The 17,566-nt window shown below is 41.6% G+C and overlaps 1 protein-coding gene across 3 annotated transcripts in view; it reads left to right on the forward strand.

The window, feature by feature from the left end:
• The window catches only part of LOC144505217 (uncharacterized), a 54,093-nt gene that overhangs the window by 22,838 nt on the left and 13,689 nt on the right, over positions 1-17,566 (forward strand). For all 3 annotated transcript variants that reach the window (XM_078231203.1, XM_078231202.1, XM_078231204.1), the window contains 4 exons: positions 6,075-6,203; positions 10,721-10,776; positions 12,376-13,954; positions 14,782-14,925. In XM_078231203.1, the coding sequence (XP_078087329.1) occupies positions 6,075-6,203; positions 10,721-10,776; positions 12,376-13,954; positions 14,782-14,925 (1,908 nt within the window). The remainder of the gene's footprint in view (positions 1-6,074; positions 6,204-10,720; positions 10,777-12,375; positions 13,955-14,781; positions 14,926-17,566) is intronic.

Below are 17,566 nucleotides of genomic sequence, written 5' to 3' on the forward strand. Positions count from 1 at the left end.
TGGACGTTCCGGGGTATAGATGTTTCAGTAAGTGTAGGGAAGCTGGTAAAAGAGGTGGAGGAGTAGCATTGTTAATCAAGGATAGTTTAAGGGCTGCGGAAAGGCACTTCGAGGGGGATCTGCACACTGAGGTAATATGGGCTGAGGTTAGAAATAGGAAAGGAGCGGTCACGTTGTTAGGAGTTTACTATATAGGCCTCCAAATAGTAATAGAGATGTGGAGGAAGAAATTGCTAAGCAGATTATGGATATGTGTAGGGGTCACAGGGTAGTTGTCATGGGGGACTTTAACTTTCCAAATATTGATTGGAACCTTTGTAGGTCAAATAGTTCAGATGGGGCAGTTTTTGTGCAGTGTGTGCAGGAGGGTTTCCTGACACAATATGTGGATAGGCCGACAAGAGGTGAGGCCACATTGGATTTGGTACTGGGAAATGAACCGGGCCAAGTGTTAGATTTGGTTGTGGGAGAGCACTTTGGAGATAGTGACCACAATTCGGTGTCTTTTGTTATTGCAATGGAGAGGGATAGGGCCGTACGGTAGGGCAAGGTTTACAGTTGGGGGAGAGGTAATTATGATGCGATCAGGCAAGAATTAGGGGGCAAAAGTTGGGAACAGAAACTGTCAGGGAAAGGCACTAATGAAAAGTGGAACTTTTTCAAGGAACAAATACTGGGTGTCCTTGATAGGTATCTCCCTGTCAGGCAGGGAGGAAATGGCCGAGTGAGGGAACCATGGTTCACAAAAGAGGTGGAATGTCTTGTGAAAAGGAAGAGGGAAGCTTATGTTGGGATGAGGAAACAAGGTTCAGATGGCTCGATTGAGGGTTACAAGTTAGCAAGGAACGAGCTGAAAAAGGGGCTTAGGAGAGCGAGGAGGGGACATGAGAAGTCCTTGGCGGGTCGGATCAAGGAAAACCCTAAGGCTTTTTACTCTTATGTGAGGAATAAAAGAATGACCAGGGTGAGGTAGGGCCGGTCAAGGACAGTGGTGGGAACTTGTGTATGGAGTCAGTAGAGATAGGCGAGGTGATGAATGAATACTTTTCTTCAGTGTTCACCAAGGAGAGGGGCCATGTTTTTGAGGAAGAGAAGGTGTTACAGGCTAATAGGCTGGAGGAAATAGAGGTTCGGAGGGAGGATGTCCTGGCAGTTTTGAATAAACCGAAGGTCGATAAGTCCCCTGGGCCTGATGAAATATATCCTAGGATTCTTTGGGAGGCAAGGGATGAGATTGCAGAGCCTTTGGCTATGATCTTTGGGTCCTCACTGTCCACGGGGATGGTACCAGAGGACTGGAGAGTGGCGAATGTTGTTCCTCTGTTTAAGAATGGGAATAGAAATGACCCTGGTAATTATAGACCGGTTAGTCTTACTTCGGTGGTTGGTAAATTGATGGAAAAGGTCCTTAGGGATGGGATTTACGACCATTTAGAAAGATGCGGATTAATCCGGGATAGTCAGCACGGATTCGTGAAGGGCAAGTCGTGCCTCACAAATTTGATCGAATTTTTTGAGGAGGTAACTAAGTGTGTTGATGAAGGTAGGGCAGTTGATGTCATATACATGGATTTTAGGAAGGCGTTTGATAAGGTCCCCCATGGTCGGCTTATGATGAAAGTGAGGAGGTGTGGGATAGAGGGAAAGTTGGCCGATTGGATAGGTAACTGGCTGTCTGATCGAAGACAGAGGGTGGTGGTGGATGGAAAATTTTCGGATTGGAGGCAGGTTGCTAGCGGAGTGCCACAGGGATCAGTGGTTGGTCCTCTGCTCTTTGTGATTTTTATTAATGACTTAGAGGAGGGGGCTGAAGGATGGATCAGTAAATTTGCTGATGACACCAAGATTGGTGGATGAGGTGGAGGGCTGTTGTAGGCTGCAAAGAGACATAGATAGGATGCAAAGCTGGGCTGAAAAATGGCAAATGGAGTTTAACCCTGATAAATGTGAGGTGATTCATTTTGGTAGGACTAATTTAAATGTGGATTACAGGGTCAAAGGTAGGGTTCTGAAGACTGTGGAGGAACAGAGAGATCTTGGGGTCCATATCCACAGATCTCTAAAGGTTGCCACACAAGTGGATAGAGCTGTGAAGAAGGCCTATAGTGTGTTAGCTTTTATTAACAGGGGTTGGAGTTTAAGAGCCGTGGGGTTATGCTGCAACTGTACAGGACCTTGGTGAGACCACATTTGGAATATTGTGTGCAGTTCTGGTCACCTCACTATAAGAAGGATGTGGAAGCGCTGGAAAGAGTGCAGAGGAGATTTACCAGGATGCTGCCTGGTTTGGAGGGTAGATCTTATGAGGAAAGGTTGAGGGAGCTGGGGCTGTTCCCTCTGGAGCGGAGGAGGCTGAGGGGAGACTTAATAGAGGTTTATAAAATGATGAAGGGGATAGATAGAGTGAACGTTCAAAGACTATTTCCTCGGGTGGATGGAGCTATTACAAGGGGGCATAACTATAGGGTTCGTGGTGGGAGATATAGGAAGGATATCAGAGGTAGGTTCTTTACGCAGAGAGTGGTTGGGGTGTGGAATGGACTGCCTGCAGTGATAGTGGAGTCAGACACTTTAGGAACATTTAAGTGGTTATTGGATAGGCACATGGAGCACACCAGGATGATAGGGAGTGGGATAGCTTGATCTTGGTTTCAGATAAAGCTCGGCACAACATCGTGGGCCGAAGGGCCTGTTCTGTGCTGTACTGTTCTGTGTTCTATGTTCTATCTCCATGGCTCAAGGACCCTGTACTATTTATGGATGAGCTTTCTGCTCCAAGACCTTTGCCATAGTTACTCTTAGTTGACAGTCAGAGATCTGTAACAGTAGTTTTCTTGCCCTTTCTTTCAAGACAAGTATGCAGCCTCTACTTGCGTGCCCCGATACATTTTACCTTACTGGCATGGTAAATTAAACCTTGTTTCCCTACTCATGGAGTTTGGTAACATTTTCACTTCTACTTCATTGAACAAATGGTCAAATTCATGGGGGCGTCAGCTTGAGCTCTAGATTTCCCTAAGAATATCTCAGACCTAGTTCATATAAAGTTTGAAGATCATGTAACAATGTGCTGGCATCCTATCACAACAAATTATATTGAGGGAAATAATGTTATTTTGGTTCACTGTGTCTACATTAGAGGTTATTTAATTAATTACAAAAGCTGACCATGGATTATTCATTCCTGCTGTCTAATTGCCCCAGCAGACCACAGTGGACAATGCATTTCAGTACTTGAACTTCAATGTAAAAAAAAAATCCAAACGTCCTCCTATGTCTTTCTTGTTAGACATTGGGGTAATAGAAACCATGTGAAAAATTATTTCCTTTATTTTCAGTAAATCTTTCCTTAGTTCAGAGAATAAATGTATTATTCATTAACTTTTGAGACATTTGTAAACCCTAAAGTTGGATATAACATCTTGTAAGGTTGTCCACTGTTAGGACCAAGATCTATGAAAGAGCAGGCCAGAATCTTTATTGCCGCCACTTGTGTGAAGTCACAGAACCAGACTGGTTCCTTTGTGTGAGGTACATGTTGCTTATAAGCCTGAAGAACAGCAAGATTTATGATAGTGTTTAATTTGTTTGATTACTATAAATGTAAAATAAATATTAGTTTCTCGGAAGATTACTGTGAATATAGCATGCATTAGAATGTTTCAATTAAACATGTTTGCTTGTAGTATTCATGTTTATAACATGAAAATGTCTATACTTTTGTTTCTTGCATGAATTAATAACTAAGATATTTAATTTAAAAAGTAACTCAGATAAACTTATTGCATTTAGTAGTGTAAGAAACACAAAAATAATATTTTTCATACTTCCCAGTAATTGTGATTAATCTTTATGCAGTGGTAAGTGAAAGCAGGTGGGACAGGAGTCAGTTGCCTTGCCTAGTGGTCCTCAGACTAAAAAATTTTGCAATCCACTGCCCTATAATGCTGAAAGTTAGGTAGAAATTCCATTATGGAGTAACTCTTGGCTATCAAAAACCCAGTTTTTGGATTAAGCTTCAATTGGAATAAACTATACATCACATAGAACAGCCAGCAGTTCCCAATAGATGCTGGTCCTATTGAGGGAGAAAAAGCAGGTGAAGGACTTCTCTTCTGTGAAAGCAAGCTTTCTTAGTGGGTAGAGCAGTCTCTCCCCTTAAAACAAAGAGGATTGCTGCAAGTACTGCAATGAACAGTTTGTATTTAACTGCATCTTCAATAATTGGCAGACTATAATTCCAAGCATATCCCAAGTAGTGTGTAACAAATTTAATAGCTGTGTACATAGGGCAGTTCTTAAGTACACGGATCAAAGAGTTAAATAATCTTATTATTTGAATCCAGTAAGATAGAAACGAATGAGCCGTGGCTCAGTAAAAACGTTTGTCTCTGAATCAGAAGGTTAAACATTTGAGCCCCACTTCAATGAGTGAAGCTAAGAGCTCTAAGTACTTCATTAACATTCAGCAGAATGCTCACGCCTTAGGAGTGCAGTGGTGAACTCTCATCACATCAAGTGAGTGGGGAATTGTAAATTGGCTCATGCCCCATTTTCAGGAAGGAAAGTATCTAGAATATGACCTGTTGAATGTAAGCGGAAAAAATGGGTTGACTCATAGAGTCATAGAGATTTACAGCATGGAAACAGGCCCTTCGGCCCAACTTGTCCATGCCGCCCTTTTTAAAAAAAAACTACTAAGCTTGTCCCAATTGCCCGCATTTGGCCCATATCCTTCTATAACCATCTTACTCATGTAACTGTCCAAACGCTTTTTAAAAGACAAAATTGTATCCGCCTCTACTACTACCCCTGGCAGCGTGTTCCAGGCACTCACTACCCTCTCTGTGAAAAAATTGCCCCTCTGGACCCTTTTGTATCTCTCTCCTCTCACCTTAAACCTATGCCCTCGAGTTTTAGACTCCCCTACCTTTGGGAAAAGATATTGACTATATAGCTGATCTATGCCCCTCATTATTTTATAGACCTCTATAAGATCACCCCTCAGCCTCCTACACTCCAGAGAACAAAGTCCCAGTCTATCCAATCTCTCCTGAAACTCAAACCATCAAGTCCCGGTAGCATCCTAGTAAATCTCTTCTGCGCTCTTTCTAGTTTAATAATATCCTTTCTATAATAGGGGTGACCAGAAGCGCTACACAGTACTCCATGTGTGGCCTTACCAATGTCTTGTGCAACTTCAACAAGACGCCCCAACTCCTGTATTCAATGTTCTGACCAATGAAACCAAGCATGCTGAATGCTTTCTTCACCACTCTGTCCACCTGTGACTCCACTTTAAAGAAGTTATGAACATGTACCCTTAGATCTCTTTGTTCTGTAACTCTCCCCAACACCCTACCATTAACTGAGTAAGTCCTGCCCTGGTTCAATCTACCAAAATGCATCACCTCGCATTTATCTAAATTAAACTCCATCTGCCATTCGTCAGCCCACTGGCCCAATTGATCAAGATCCCGTTGCAATCCGAGATAACCTTCTTCACTGTCCACTATGCCACCAATCTTGGTTTCATCTGCAAACTTACTAACCATGCTTCCTATATTCTCATCCAATCATTAATATAAATGACAAATAACAGTGGACCCAGCACCAATTCCTGAGGCACACCGCTGGTCACAAGTCTCCAGTTTGAAAAACTACCCTCTACAACCACCCTCTGTCTTCTGTCATCAAGCCAATTTTGTATCCATTTAGCTACCTCACCCTGGATCCCGTGAGATTTAACCTTATGCAACAACCTACCATGCGGAAACTTGACTCAGACCACAAGGCATGGAAGAGAAAGAAGGTTGTAGTAAACTTTAAGTTAAACTTATTACTGTGGTATCTTGTTAAATAGATGTTGATAATTTGATGATGTATGTGAGGGTACCATATTGAAGAGTCTTAAGTAGCTAGGCTGCTATGATTGCTTTGGGTAAATGGGTAATTTTTAGATGCAGTGAGCTGGTGATAAAAGTTTTTAATGTTTTTGCTTTATAATTAATTGGTAAATACTTGTAGTACTTCTATGAAGTGTTTAATGATTATGTTCATACTGTAATGAATAGGCTTTCCTGAAAATGGATTCCATGATCGCAACCAATAACATAATTGAACACTTCAAGAGAAAACCTTTGTTTTATGGTAGAATACTGACTGTGAATCTGTCCTCTGCTCAAATACAGCCATTGCTAAAGGTAAGTAAATATAGGCATATTTGTGCCTAATTTTCTGAATGTTTGAATATTATATTTTCATTTTTTGTGTGAAACTAAATGATAGAAAATACTGCTCAGAACAATTTTTTACAATTATTTATTTTGCACAAAATTATTTTTGTTTACTTAACTACAGCATACTATTAATTCAATTGATGTTAACTTAACAATTGAACTTTTTTTAGCCTGAATGTCTACACATTAGCACCAGAACTAAACATTGTGTTTACATGTGTTATGATTATTGTGTTTACCCCAGTCCAACGCCGGCATCTCCACATCATGATACTTGGCCAGGCCCAAGGTAGTGGAGGGCATTCCAGTTTGGAACCAATAAAGTTTTGTTCAAAGTAGACAGCTTGAGTTTCAAGAGGCTCATTAAGTAAATAAAGCCACAAGATTCCACAGCTTTGGTACAAAAATAACTTTACAAGTTCAGAAAGATAAACCAATTTACAGTATTTGGCTTATACTGTTAATGTACAGGGTAAGTATGAGGTACATATGAATTAAGAGGCGAACTGTGGTTGAGCACACCACACTACAGAAAAAAAAGGCACATGCGACCAAACCCGATTCCATGGATTTCTCAACAACCCATCCAGACATTTATCATATTGTGAGCCAACCAATCTCACTGAAATGTTGTCTTCCTAACGAGCGCTTCCAATCTCCACTTTTGACGATCTCTCCAAAAGTTGCTCCTACTTGGATGGCTTCAACAACAATTCTCCTTGCAGGGTTTCAATCTTGCCTTCCGAAATTCCTCTCCCCTGGATTTCTGAGTGTACTCAAGAGTCCTCTTACAAGTACAATTTCACATCTTTGGCTGTGCCAAACAGAACACCACTGTTGTAAAGGGGTACCTTTGCCCCAGCGGCCAGCAGCACAGATTCACCAACCTTCGGTTATTTTCTCAAACCTTCAAGGCTTCTCTCGTGCCCACTTCCCTTATTTCTGCTCCCTACAGCTCTTTCTTTCATTTGAGTCTATTTCTTTGTTTCTTTCTTTTATCTTAACAGGACCTATTTCTTTCATCCCTGACCAGAGACTTCATTTTAAGACCTCACCGCTTCCTTAGTTTGGGACCACTCCGTGACTCTCTTCCCTTGTTTAGGACCTCTCCCTGTCCCACATCTTTGTCCCTGTCCTGAGACACTTACTCAACAATGGCTAGCCGCAAAAGGTCACCTGATCTGGGTTTTGCACTGTTCTTTTTTCTGCTTTCTGTTCAGGGTTGTCATGAGCCTGAAGAATATGAAACGGTACTGCACATGTAGGTAGGTCCCCTACAGACAGAAATGATGGAATGTATAATAGGGGAGAAAGAAATGGTTGAGCAACTGAATGCATACTTTGGTTCTGTTTTCACAAAAGAGGACACAAATCAGATACCAGAGACGTTGTTGAATGCAAGATTTAATGAGAAGGAAGAACTGAGGGAGATCAATATTAGTAAAGAAATGGTGCTGGGAAAATTGATGGGATTAAAGGTGGATAAATCCTCAGGGCCTGATAATCTACATCCCAGAGTACTTAAGCAAGTTTAAAGTTCATTTATTAGTGTCACAAGTAGGCTTACATTAATACTGCAATGAAGTTACTGTGAAAATCCCCGAATCGTCACACTCCGGTGCCTGTTTGGCTGCACTGAGGGAGAATTTAGCATGGCCAATGCACCTAACCAGCACGTCTTTCAGACTGTGGGAGGAAACTGGAACACCCGGAGGAAACCCACTCAGACACGGGGAGAGAGTACAGACTCCACACAGACAGTAACCCAAGCCAGGAATCGAAGGCAGCAGTGCTAACCACTGTGCCACCATGCAGCCACATGCAGAGAAACTCATTTTGAGAACAAGTTCCTCAAGTTCTATTGACCAAGTTCATTCTTCAGGATGATCTGGACAGGTTGGGTGAGTGGGCAAATCAATGGCAGATGCAGTATAATTTGGATAAATGTGAGGTTATTCACTTTGGAAGCAAAAACAAGAAGGCAGATTACTACCTGAATGGCTGTAAATTGGGAGAGGGGAGTGTGCAGCGGGGCCTGGGTCTGCTTGTGCATCAGTCGCTGAAGGTAAGCATGCAGGTGCAGCAGGCAGTAAAGAATGCAAATGGTATGTTGGCCTTCATTGCGAGAGGTTTTGAGTACAGGAGCAGGGATGTGCTGTTGCAATTATACAGGGCCTTGGTGAGGCCACACCTAGAATATTGTGTGCAGTTTTGGTCTCCTTTTCTGAGGAAGGACGTTCTTGCTCTCGAGGGAGTGCAGAGAAGGTTTACCAGACTGATTCCAGGGATGGTGGGAATGTTGTATGAGAAGAAATTGATTAGGTTGGGATTGTTTTCGCTGGAGTTCAAACGAATGAGGGGGGGATTTCATAGAGACTTATAAAATTCTAACAGGACTAGATAGGGTGGATGCAAGAAGGATGTTTCTGATGGTAGGTGGGTCCAGAACCAAGGGTCACAGTCTGAGGATTTGGGTTAGACCATTTAGGACGGAGATGAGGAGACAATTTTTCACCCAAAGAGTGGTGAGCCTTGGAATTCATTACCAGAGGAAATAGTTGATGCCAAAACATTGAATGTATTCAAGAGGTGGCTAGCAAAGCACTTGGGGCAAATGGGATCAAAGGTTATGGGGAGAAAGCAGGATTAGGCTATTGAGTTGGACGATCAGCCATGATCGTGATGAATGACGGAGCAGGCTTGAAGGGCTGAATGGCCTCATCCTGCTACTACCTTCTATGTTTCGATATGTGGCCAGTTCTTGGCTGGTGCATGCACGAAAGGTCTGAGGATGGTCGGTGATCAGAGTTCCGGACTTCCTGAACTCAGCATAGGTTTTGCCACATGATAAAATTATATCTTTATGAAATTGCATTTGTTTTTTCAGAAGAAATTGTAATTACAGAAACTAATGTCCACATTTATATTGAAAATTACCTATGTAAAATTCGTCACACTGTAATTAATGGAAGGATCTAATTATAGATTGACAGTTTCAATTATAAATTTGGACATGGGAATTTATAATGAAAAAGTTGACAAATGCACGGAGATGCAAAATATGTAGATGTGCTTACAGATCTAAAATATATAACACGTTTGTCTATTTTGTTTGAATTTGACCCGCAAAATATGTTAAATTCCATTTTTATTAATTATGTTCTGGGATTATAATCAAATTTAATCAATGTAAATTAACAGCTCTTGATACGTATATGGATATGTATAATGTATAATTCTACAGTGCAGGAGGAGGCCATTCGGCCCATCGCGTCTGCACCGACACAATCCCGCCCAGGCCCTATCCCCATAACCCCATGTATTTACCCTAGCTAGTCTCCCTGACACTAAGGGGGAATTTAGCATGGCCAATCCACCTAACCCGCACATCTTTGAACTGTGGGAGGAAACCAGAGCACCCGGAGGAAACCCACGCAGACATGGGGAGAACGTGCAAACTCCACACAGTCAGTGACCCAAGCCGGGAATCGAACCCGGGTCCCTGGCGCAGTGAGGCAGCAGTGCTAACCACTGTGCCACCATGCCACCCGTAAATATATTCCCTACTTGGCACAAACAGTGCATCCTCCAACTCAACATGAACAAGACATAAAAAATCTGCTCATAATATATAAAAAGATTGCTCATGCACGTGTTTGTCTATGACCTTGTGTCATCTTTTTCTATATGCAACTTTTTGAATCAAAACGGCAGAATTTCATATTTGTGAAACAGCAAGAAATCAGAATTGAACAGGTAAAGAATGCAGGAGTGAAAATCTACAATTACAGAGCAATTTTTCTCAATAAAAGTGAGTTAGTCAAATTATTTGTGTTATTAAACTTTTGTTTCCATCTTGAAAGATTTGTAGGGATCTTGCTGACTTTTGTTTTTAGATTTTATTTGTGGGGATGTCAGAGGATATGTTTAGTTGTCCCTTAAAGAAATGAGTTATGGAGACAGGGTAAAATCTATAATAGCTGAGGATAAACCACACTCTGCCTGGAGATCTGGATCGAAAAGAGTCTGGATTTTTTTGTATAAAGCATCAATACAAAACTTGAAGTGCTCAACATTTTTTGACACAAATTTTCAGTAGGTGTCAAAAATGCGTCAATGTTTTCAGGGGTTTCCCATAAAGAAACATGTAAGCCATTACCCTGGTGAACTTAGGAACCTAACACAGAACAAACCTACTTGAAAATGACTCAAACTGAATAGTTTATTTCCCTCCATGGTGACTTGTCAATCAAGGGAAAGTTTTGAAATTGTTTGCTTCAAAATCCAAATATTGCAAATTCTACATACCTTGTTTGTGTTCAGTGTTATCTAAATCTTTAAATGATGCTATAAAATTAGAGACAATCTGTGGAATCAAGAAAGGCACTTTGCCCCGCCTATTCTTTCCAGTCTACTGTGTACCACTGCAATTATCTTGAACTTTCTCTAATTCTTTTTGCTTGTTTGATTAATTTATCCAGAAACCATCCGCAAAGATTGAAGAAATGTTGAAGAAAGTAAATCAAGCAGATATCTGGTAAATGCAATTTTTGAGTGCTTAACTAGACCAGCATGGCACATTTTAAAGATAATGTATATTTTAGTGTTCTCTTAGCCTTGTAACTATATCTGTTAGAGGTAAAGTTTGATGGACATTGGGTGGACATAATAGATATAAATTAGAGATTTTGTTTTTAGTAGTGGCATGCCATGTTGTATATTTTGTAGTTCCTTTCCCTGCCCAGTTGAGCACAAATTGCAAGTAATTTGGTCCTAGCCTTCAGCCTTTCATTCTCTTTTTGTATCTTTGTGTAAATGCCAGAGTGATATTGTGGGGAAGTGCTGCTGCTCGGCAGCTCCCAATGTTAACATAGGGTGGCATGGTTGTTAGCACTGCTGCCTCACAGCACCAGGGACCCGGGTTGAATTCCGGCCTTGGGTGACTGGGTGTGGAGTTTGCACGTTCTGCCCGTTTCTGCTTGGGTTCCCTTCGGGTTCTCTGGTTTCCTCCCACACTCCAGAGATGTACAGATGAGGTGGATTGACCATGCTAAAATTGCCCCTTAGAGTCCCCAAATGTGTAGGTTAAATGCTAAGGCCATGGTAAATGTGTGGGGTTACATGGATAGAGTTGGGGAAAAAGGGCCTGGGTAAGATACTCTGCCAGAGAGTCAGTGCAGACTTGATGAGCTGAATGGTCTCCGTCTGCACTGTAAGGATTTTTTGATTCTATGATCTTCCACGAACTGACAACTCAGTTCAATGTGGATCTTGTAGTAAACCAGTAGTCCAACTATACATTGCAGCTCCAGTTAGTTGCACCACCACATTTTGCATTTCAGTTTAAAATGCACTAAGATGACTTGCATTATTCAGTTTTAAATGTATTTAATTAGATGCCTGCTTAGTTGAATTACAAGCAAAGTTTTTTTGTGTTCTTGTAGCTTAAGTGAATAAAAATTGCTACTCAAGTCAATTAATGAACCGTGCAGATTAGGAATATTCCAAATTAATTGTCTGTTCCATTCTCAGTCTGCTGATGTAGTCATTGGGATACTGCAAACAGCCTCAGTGTCTCCAGGCTACATGGGGAATATCGGTCAAGATTATGGAGGGCAATTCTCTCGTCCTGAATTGTAGCAGGCGGGAGCGGACCACACAAAGATTCATTGACCTCGGGCGGAATTCTCCGGTTTTGGGGCGAGTGTGGCCGGAGAATCCCACCCCACTTCTCCCAATCAAAATGTACTGTTGAGCTCTACTCTTAGAGCCTTGCAAACTGAATAACCTGCTAATGCTCACTATTACATAGGAAGTAAAATCAATTGGCTGAGGGACTGGAGGACAATCTGTACCCATGAAAGCATGCAAAGATATATATTCAAGTGAAGAGGGGGTGACCAATTAAATGGAAGAGGTGAAAAAAGTGACAATATCCTTGTTGGATATTGAACCAAATGCGAAACAGCATTGTTGTCCACAACTTGGTCCATTAATATAACTAAGTGAGACACAGAGGGAAATGATAGTAAAAACTGCTGTTTCTTTGGAAGATATTGAATAGCCAAACTAAATGCATAATTGCCAAAATAAGACAGTGTAATGTTGTGTACAATCAATTTATTTTCCATTACAGTACTAAAGAATCTTTTCTGGGTCCTATCATGAAGCATAAACCTGGTGATTTGAAAAAGTCCTCAACATCTGAAAGAGAGCGGAAAAGCTCTGAAAGTAGTGAAAGAGCAGAGTCAAAGAGTTCTGATGAAAGCAGTGAAACAACAGAATGGAGAAAACGCCGCAGAACCCGTGAAAGAATGCAGCGCAGAAGCCGAGAAAGAATAGAGCGAAGAATAAGGTGGCGAAGCCGTGAAAGAAGAGCACGGAGAGCTGGTCGAGGGAGAGGAATACAGAGAGGCGGTCGTAAAGAGGGAGGACGATGGGGCAGCCGTGAGAGAGGAGGGCGGAGGGCAAGGGATGAAAGAGACGAGCGCAGGGCTAGCCGTGAGAGAGGAGAGCGCAGGGACAGTCGCGAGAGGGCTGAACGGAGGGGCAGTCGGGAAAGAGGTGGACAGAGAGGCAGCAGTGAGAAAAGGGAACGGGATGGCAGCAACCAAAGAGCAGAGCGGAGAGGCAGCAGTGAGCGGAAAGGCAGCAGTGAGCGGAGAGGTAGCAGCGAGCGGGGAAGCAGCAGTGACCGGGGAGGCAGCAGTGACCGGGAAGGCAGCAGTGAGAGGATTATTTGGGGAGACAGCAGTGAGAGGGGAGAGTGGGAAGGTAGCAGCGAGAGGGGAGAACGGGAAGGTAGTAGCGAGAGGATTATTTGGGGAGACAGCAGCGAGGGGATGGAATGGGGAGACAGCAGCGAGAGGATAGAGTGGGGAGACAGCAGCGAGAGGATAGAATGGGGAGACAGCAGCGAGAGGATAGCGTGGGGAGACAGCAACGAGAGGATAGAGTGGGGAGACAGCAGCGAGAGGATAGCGTGGGGAGATAGCAGCGAGAGGATGGAGTGGGGAGACAGCAGTGAGAAGATAGAGTGGGGAGACAGTAACGAGAAGATAGAGTGGGGAGACAGCAGCGACAAGATACCGTGGGGAGACAGCAGCGAGAGGGTAGAGTGGGGAGACAGCAGTGACAAGATACCGTGGGGAGACAGCAGCGAGAGGGTAGAGTGGGGAGACAGCAGCGAGAAGATAGAGTGGGGAGACAGCAGCGAGAGGGTAGAGTGGGGAGACAGCAGCGAGAAGATAGAGTGGGGGAACAGCGGCGGGAGAGAAGGGTGGGGAGACAGCAGCAGGAGGGTAGAATGGGGAGAGAGCAGCGAGAGGATCGAGTGGGGGAACAGCGGCGAGAGAACAGAGTGGGGAGACAGTGAGAGGGGGAAGCAGGGGAGGACTGAGAACATAGAGCGAGAGTGGAAAAACTGTGCAGACGCAGAGAAAGCATTGTGGGAACATTATAAAAACTATATTTCAGAGGACAGGATGAAGCCTGAAATAAATAATGATGTAAAAATGAGATCAGAGGAGCTTCTAGAGGAGACTACTGATCCATTTCTGGAAAGTGATTCAGAACTTCAAACTTTGATGGAAAAGTCTGATTCAGATGAAGATACGATTGTAGAGAATACACACGATGAATCCAAGGATGAAGTGAAGAAAACTGATAATCGAGCTGATGTAAGAATGCATCCACAAGAGATAGTGCCAGTGAAGGTAAAAGATGCTGAGCTGTTTTCTTTAAATGATGTATTTGGGTTTTATTCACCATTCTTCAGCTATGCCACATATTTTGGTTGCAAGAGGTTGCTGATATGTAGGAAGAAGTGAAAGCGTCAATGGAGGATATGCAGTAAAATGTGCTGATTTAAGTTTTAATTATCTATTTAAGTCAGCAGAAATCCACCAAAAAGTTGGAAGCAGATCTTTAGAACCTTGATGCCAAGATACTTGTATAAGTTAATTTGAGGACTTAAATCCCCATCACAATTATTTTGTTTGACAAAATATTGCGCAATTGGAATTTCAGGTCTTTTTTGACCTTAATAACGGGAATGAAACCGGTCTTAACATTGTGTTCCTGGAAAATTGGCTTTGAACTTAGCTATTCTTATCTGAATAGCTGCAGCCATCTTGCAGTAAATCAGATGTGAGAGTGTATAGAAAACGAACCTACAAAACAAAACAATTATATTTGACTGACCCCAACAAATTGTTGCAGTTTTAGCCTCAAATAATATTCTTTGTTCTTAATTTTTTAGTATTTTGGTGACTTAGTTTTCTTCTCACAAATGAGGGGATATCATCATGCTGGGGAATGCAAGACTTTTCCAGATTTTCCTCTGTATATCAGTATCAGCGGTGCTCAAGGCAGGTATAATAGGGCCATGCTCACTTAGCTTTGACACAGCAATGTTAGTCATCACCTCACAAAGAGTGCTCCACTAAATATGTATGTGAACCAATAAAGTGTAAGAGTCAACGTGATTACAATTGTTAATTGTACACCTGATTCTAATTTTTTTTTTTCTTTTTCTATCTAGAAACAGAAAGAAACTGGTCCAGAGAGACAGATGGCAGTACCTAAGAACCAGCCTCCTGCTAGTTGTCCAAACATTGCTATTGGAAAACTTGGTGCTAAATTTGGAAAAGTCCAGAATTCTGCAGCTGTGAAACCTGCGAAGCAGGTATAACCAAGAAAATGTCATTCCTCACTTGTCCAGCAATAGGAATGACCAGAATCCTGCAGGGAAAATCACGTATAATGTCGTAAATTTAAAGTTGATGTCTTTCTCTACTGTGGGGACAGAAGTTGATTTTATTCATTAATTTAGAGAATTGCTTTTTATCTACACACTTTTCATTTAATATAAAGTTTACTCTTCATTCAAATAACAATCTGCAGGCATAAACTAGGGCTTAAAAGAAATTAAGTTATATAGCAGACAATCATAGATCTAGAGTTAAACATTATCTGTCATATATACACGGTTTAGTAGTGCAAAAAGGAAAACTTTCTGACTCTAAATGTGTAAATCTATTCAATAAAGAGGCCTATATTACATTAACCCTTGAGGAAAAGGTTTTACATATGTTTTGGCTTAGATGTCCCAGTGCTCCTGGATTGTTAACACATAGTCATTTTTATAATCCCTTCGATTGGGACTGCACCTTTGGGATGATTGGAGCATTAAGCTCAGACAGGCCAAATAGAGCCCTCTGATGTCCTGTTTACATGGCCACAATTTGACTTGCACTTGATCCTCTGGGTGCCGACAACTAAAATACAAATTACCTGCCCAGGGAGAAGCTCCACTTCCTGCTTAGAAGGAATGAAAGCTATTTGACACCTGCAAAGAGCAATTACTGAAGTCGTCTTGTGAAGGGTAATATTTGTGCATAAACAAGCCACCCAATTGATTTGGTTTTGATTTGATTTCTTATTGTCACATGTTAGTATCCAATGAAAAGTATTGTTTCTTGCGCGCTATACAGACAAAGCATACTGTACATGGGGAAGGAAAAGAGAGAGTGCAGAATGTAGTGTTACAGTCATAGCTAGGGTGTAGAGAAAGATCAACTTAATGCGAGGTAGGTCCATTCAAAAGTCTGATGGCAGCAGGGAAGAGGCTGTTTCTGAGTCGGTTGGTACGTGTCCTCAGACTTTTGTATCTTTTTCCCAATGGAAGAAGGTGAAGAGAGTATGTCCAGGGTACGTGGGGTCCTTGATTATGCTGGCTACTTTTCCGAGGCAGCGGGAAGTGTAGACAGTGTCAATGGATGGGAGGCTGGTTTGAGTGATGGACTGGGCTTCATTCACAACTCTTTGCAGTTTATTGCGGTCTTGGACAGAGCAGGAGCCATACCAGATACAACTAGAAAGAATGCTTGTTGCCACCTATATTCCAGCTGCTGGTAAGAGCAAGATGATTTTGAGCAGGGAATGTTGTAACAACAGTTTGTCATAGATGGTTTACACTAAAGTACAAGAATGGCAGCTGATAGTGTTGTCATCTACAGCCTTGCTGAATTGAAGAAATTACCAAATTAGAGCTTAAATAGGAGCACTTTATTTTGTTGTGATTGGTGTACACAGACTTTCAAATTCCTCTGAAACCCAACAAATACTAGCCTCTCACTTGAAAAAATAATCTGCTTTTCTATTCTTCCTAACAAAGTGAATCATTTCCCCATGTTCTCCATCAGCAACGTTCTTGCCCAATCATTTTGCTGTCCTACATCTCTTTGCAACCTTTTTGTGTTCTCTGCACAACTTATCCTCCCACCTAGCTTTTTCTTGACATCAAAGAAGTTAATCCCGCAGACAGAAAGACAAATGGTATGCTAACTATTATTGCAAGGAGATTGGATTACAAAAGTAAGAAAATCCTTACTGGGATATAGTGAACTATTTTGGTCTTAGCAAGGAATAAATATACTAGCCTTAATGGGAATGCAATGAAGAATCAGTAGATTGATTCCTGGGAAGAGAGAGATTGAGTAGAATGGGCTAATATTCTCTGGAATTTAACTGAATGAGAGATGGTCTCATTGAAATGTCTAAAATTCTTCAAAGGCTTAACAAGATAGTTGTTGAGAGGTTGTTTCTTCTGGCTGGAGAGTACAAAACTGATTCATATTCAAGATAAGGGGTTGGTCATTAGTGTATATCCTCTTGAAAACTACGGATAATCACATAACCACAGTTAATCAAGGATGAAGACTTAAATCTGAATGACGAGTGTAACATGATTGAAAGACCATCTACAATAAATCTAGCAATATTGAAGTGTGATTTTACAATTTTATTTCTCAAATTGAAACAATCAATCCTCATTTTCAGACTTACAATTGTTTATTTAAGGTTAAGTGAGTAGGCAACAAGATGGCAGATAGGAATAAGCAAGTTTATAAGTTTATTTGCTTTGGTAGTAAGAATAGAAAAAGCAAAATGATAATCGAAAGGCGTGAAACTTGTAAATGTATTCGTGCAGGGAACACAAATATTAGGATACAGACAGCAGAGTTTTGGATGAGTTGTAGCTTACTCGGTGTGGATGAGGAATATCAGCCAAGAAAGCACCCATAGCTATTTGGGGGAGAGAATGCCACATTTCTTTTTAACCTTTGTGTGGAAAAAGTGCTTTTCAATTTCCCTCAATAATTGGTCTAATTTTAAGATATGTCTTTGAGATAAAAACTCAGTATGGTTTCTTGTGAGGAGGAAGCGGTGCTTTCCAATAGGCATATGACCAGTGTTTTTTAAAGACTTCAGTTGCCTCGGCTCAATCTTAGCATTTTCCTTCTTAAACCTCTTTCCCTATTTAA

Source organism: Mustelus asterias, chromosome 16, assembly GCF_964213995.1.
Source record: "Mustelus asterias chromosome 16, sMusAst1.hap1.1, whole genome shotgun sequence".
NCBI lineage: Eukaryota > Metazoa > Chordata > Chondrichthyes > Carcharhiniformes > Triakidae > Mustelus > Mustelus asterias.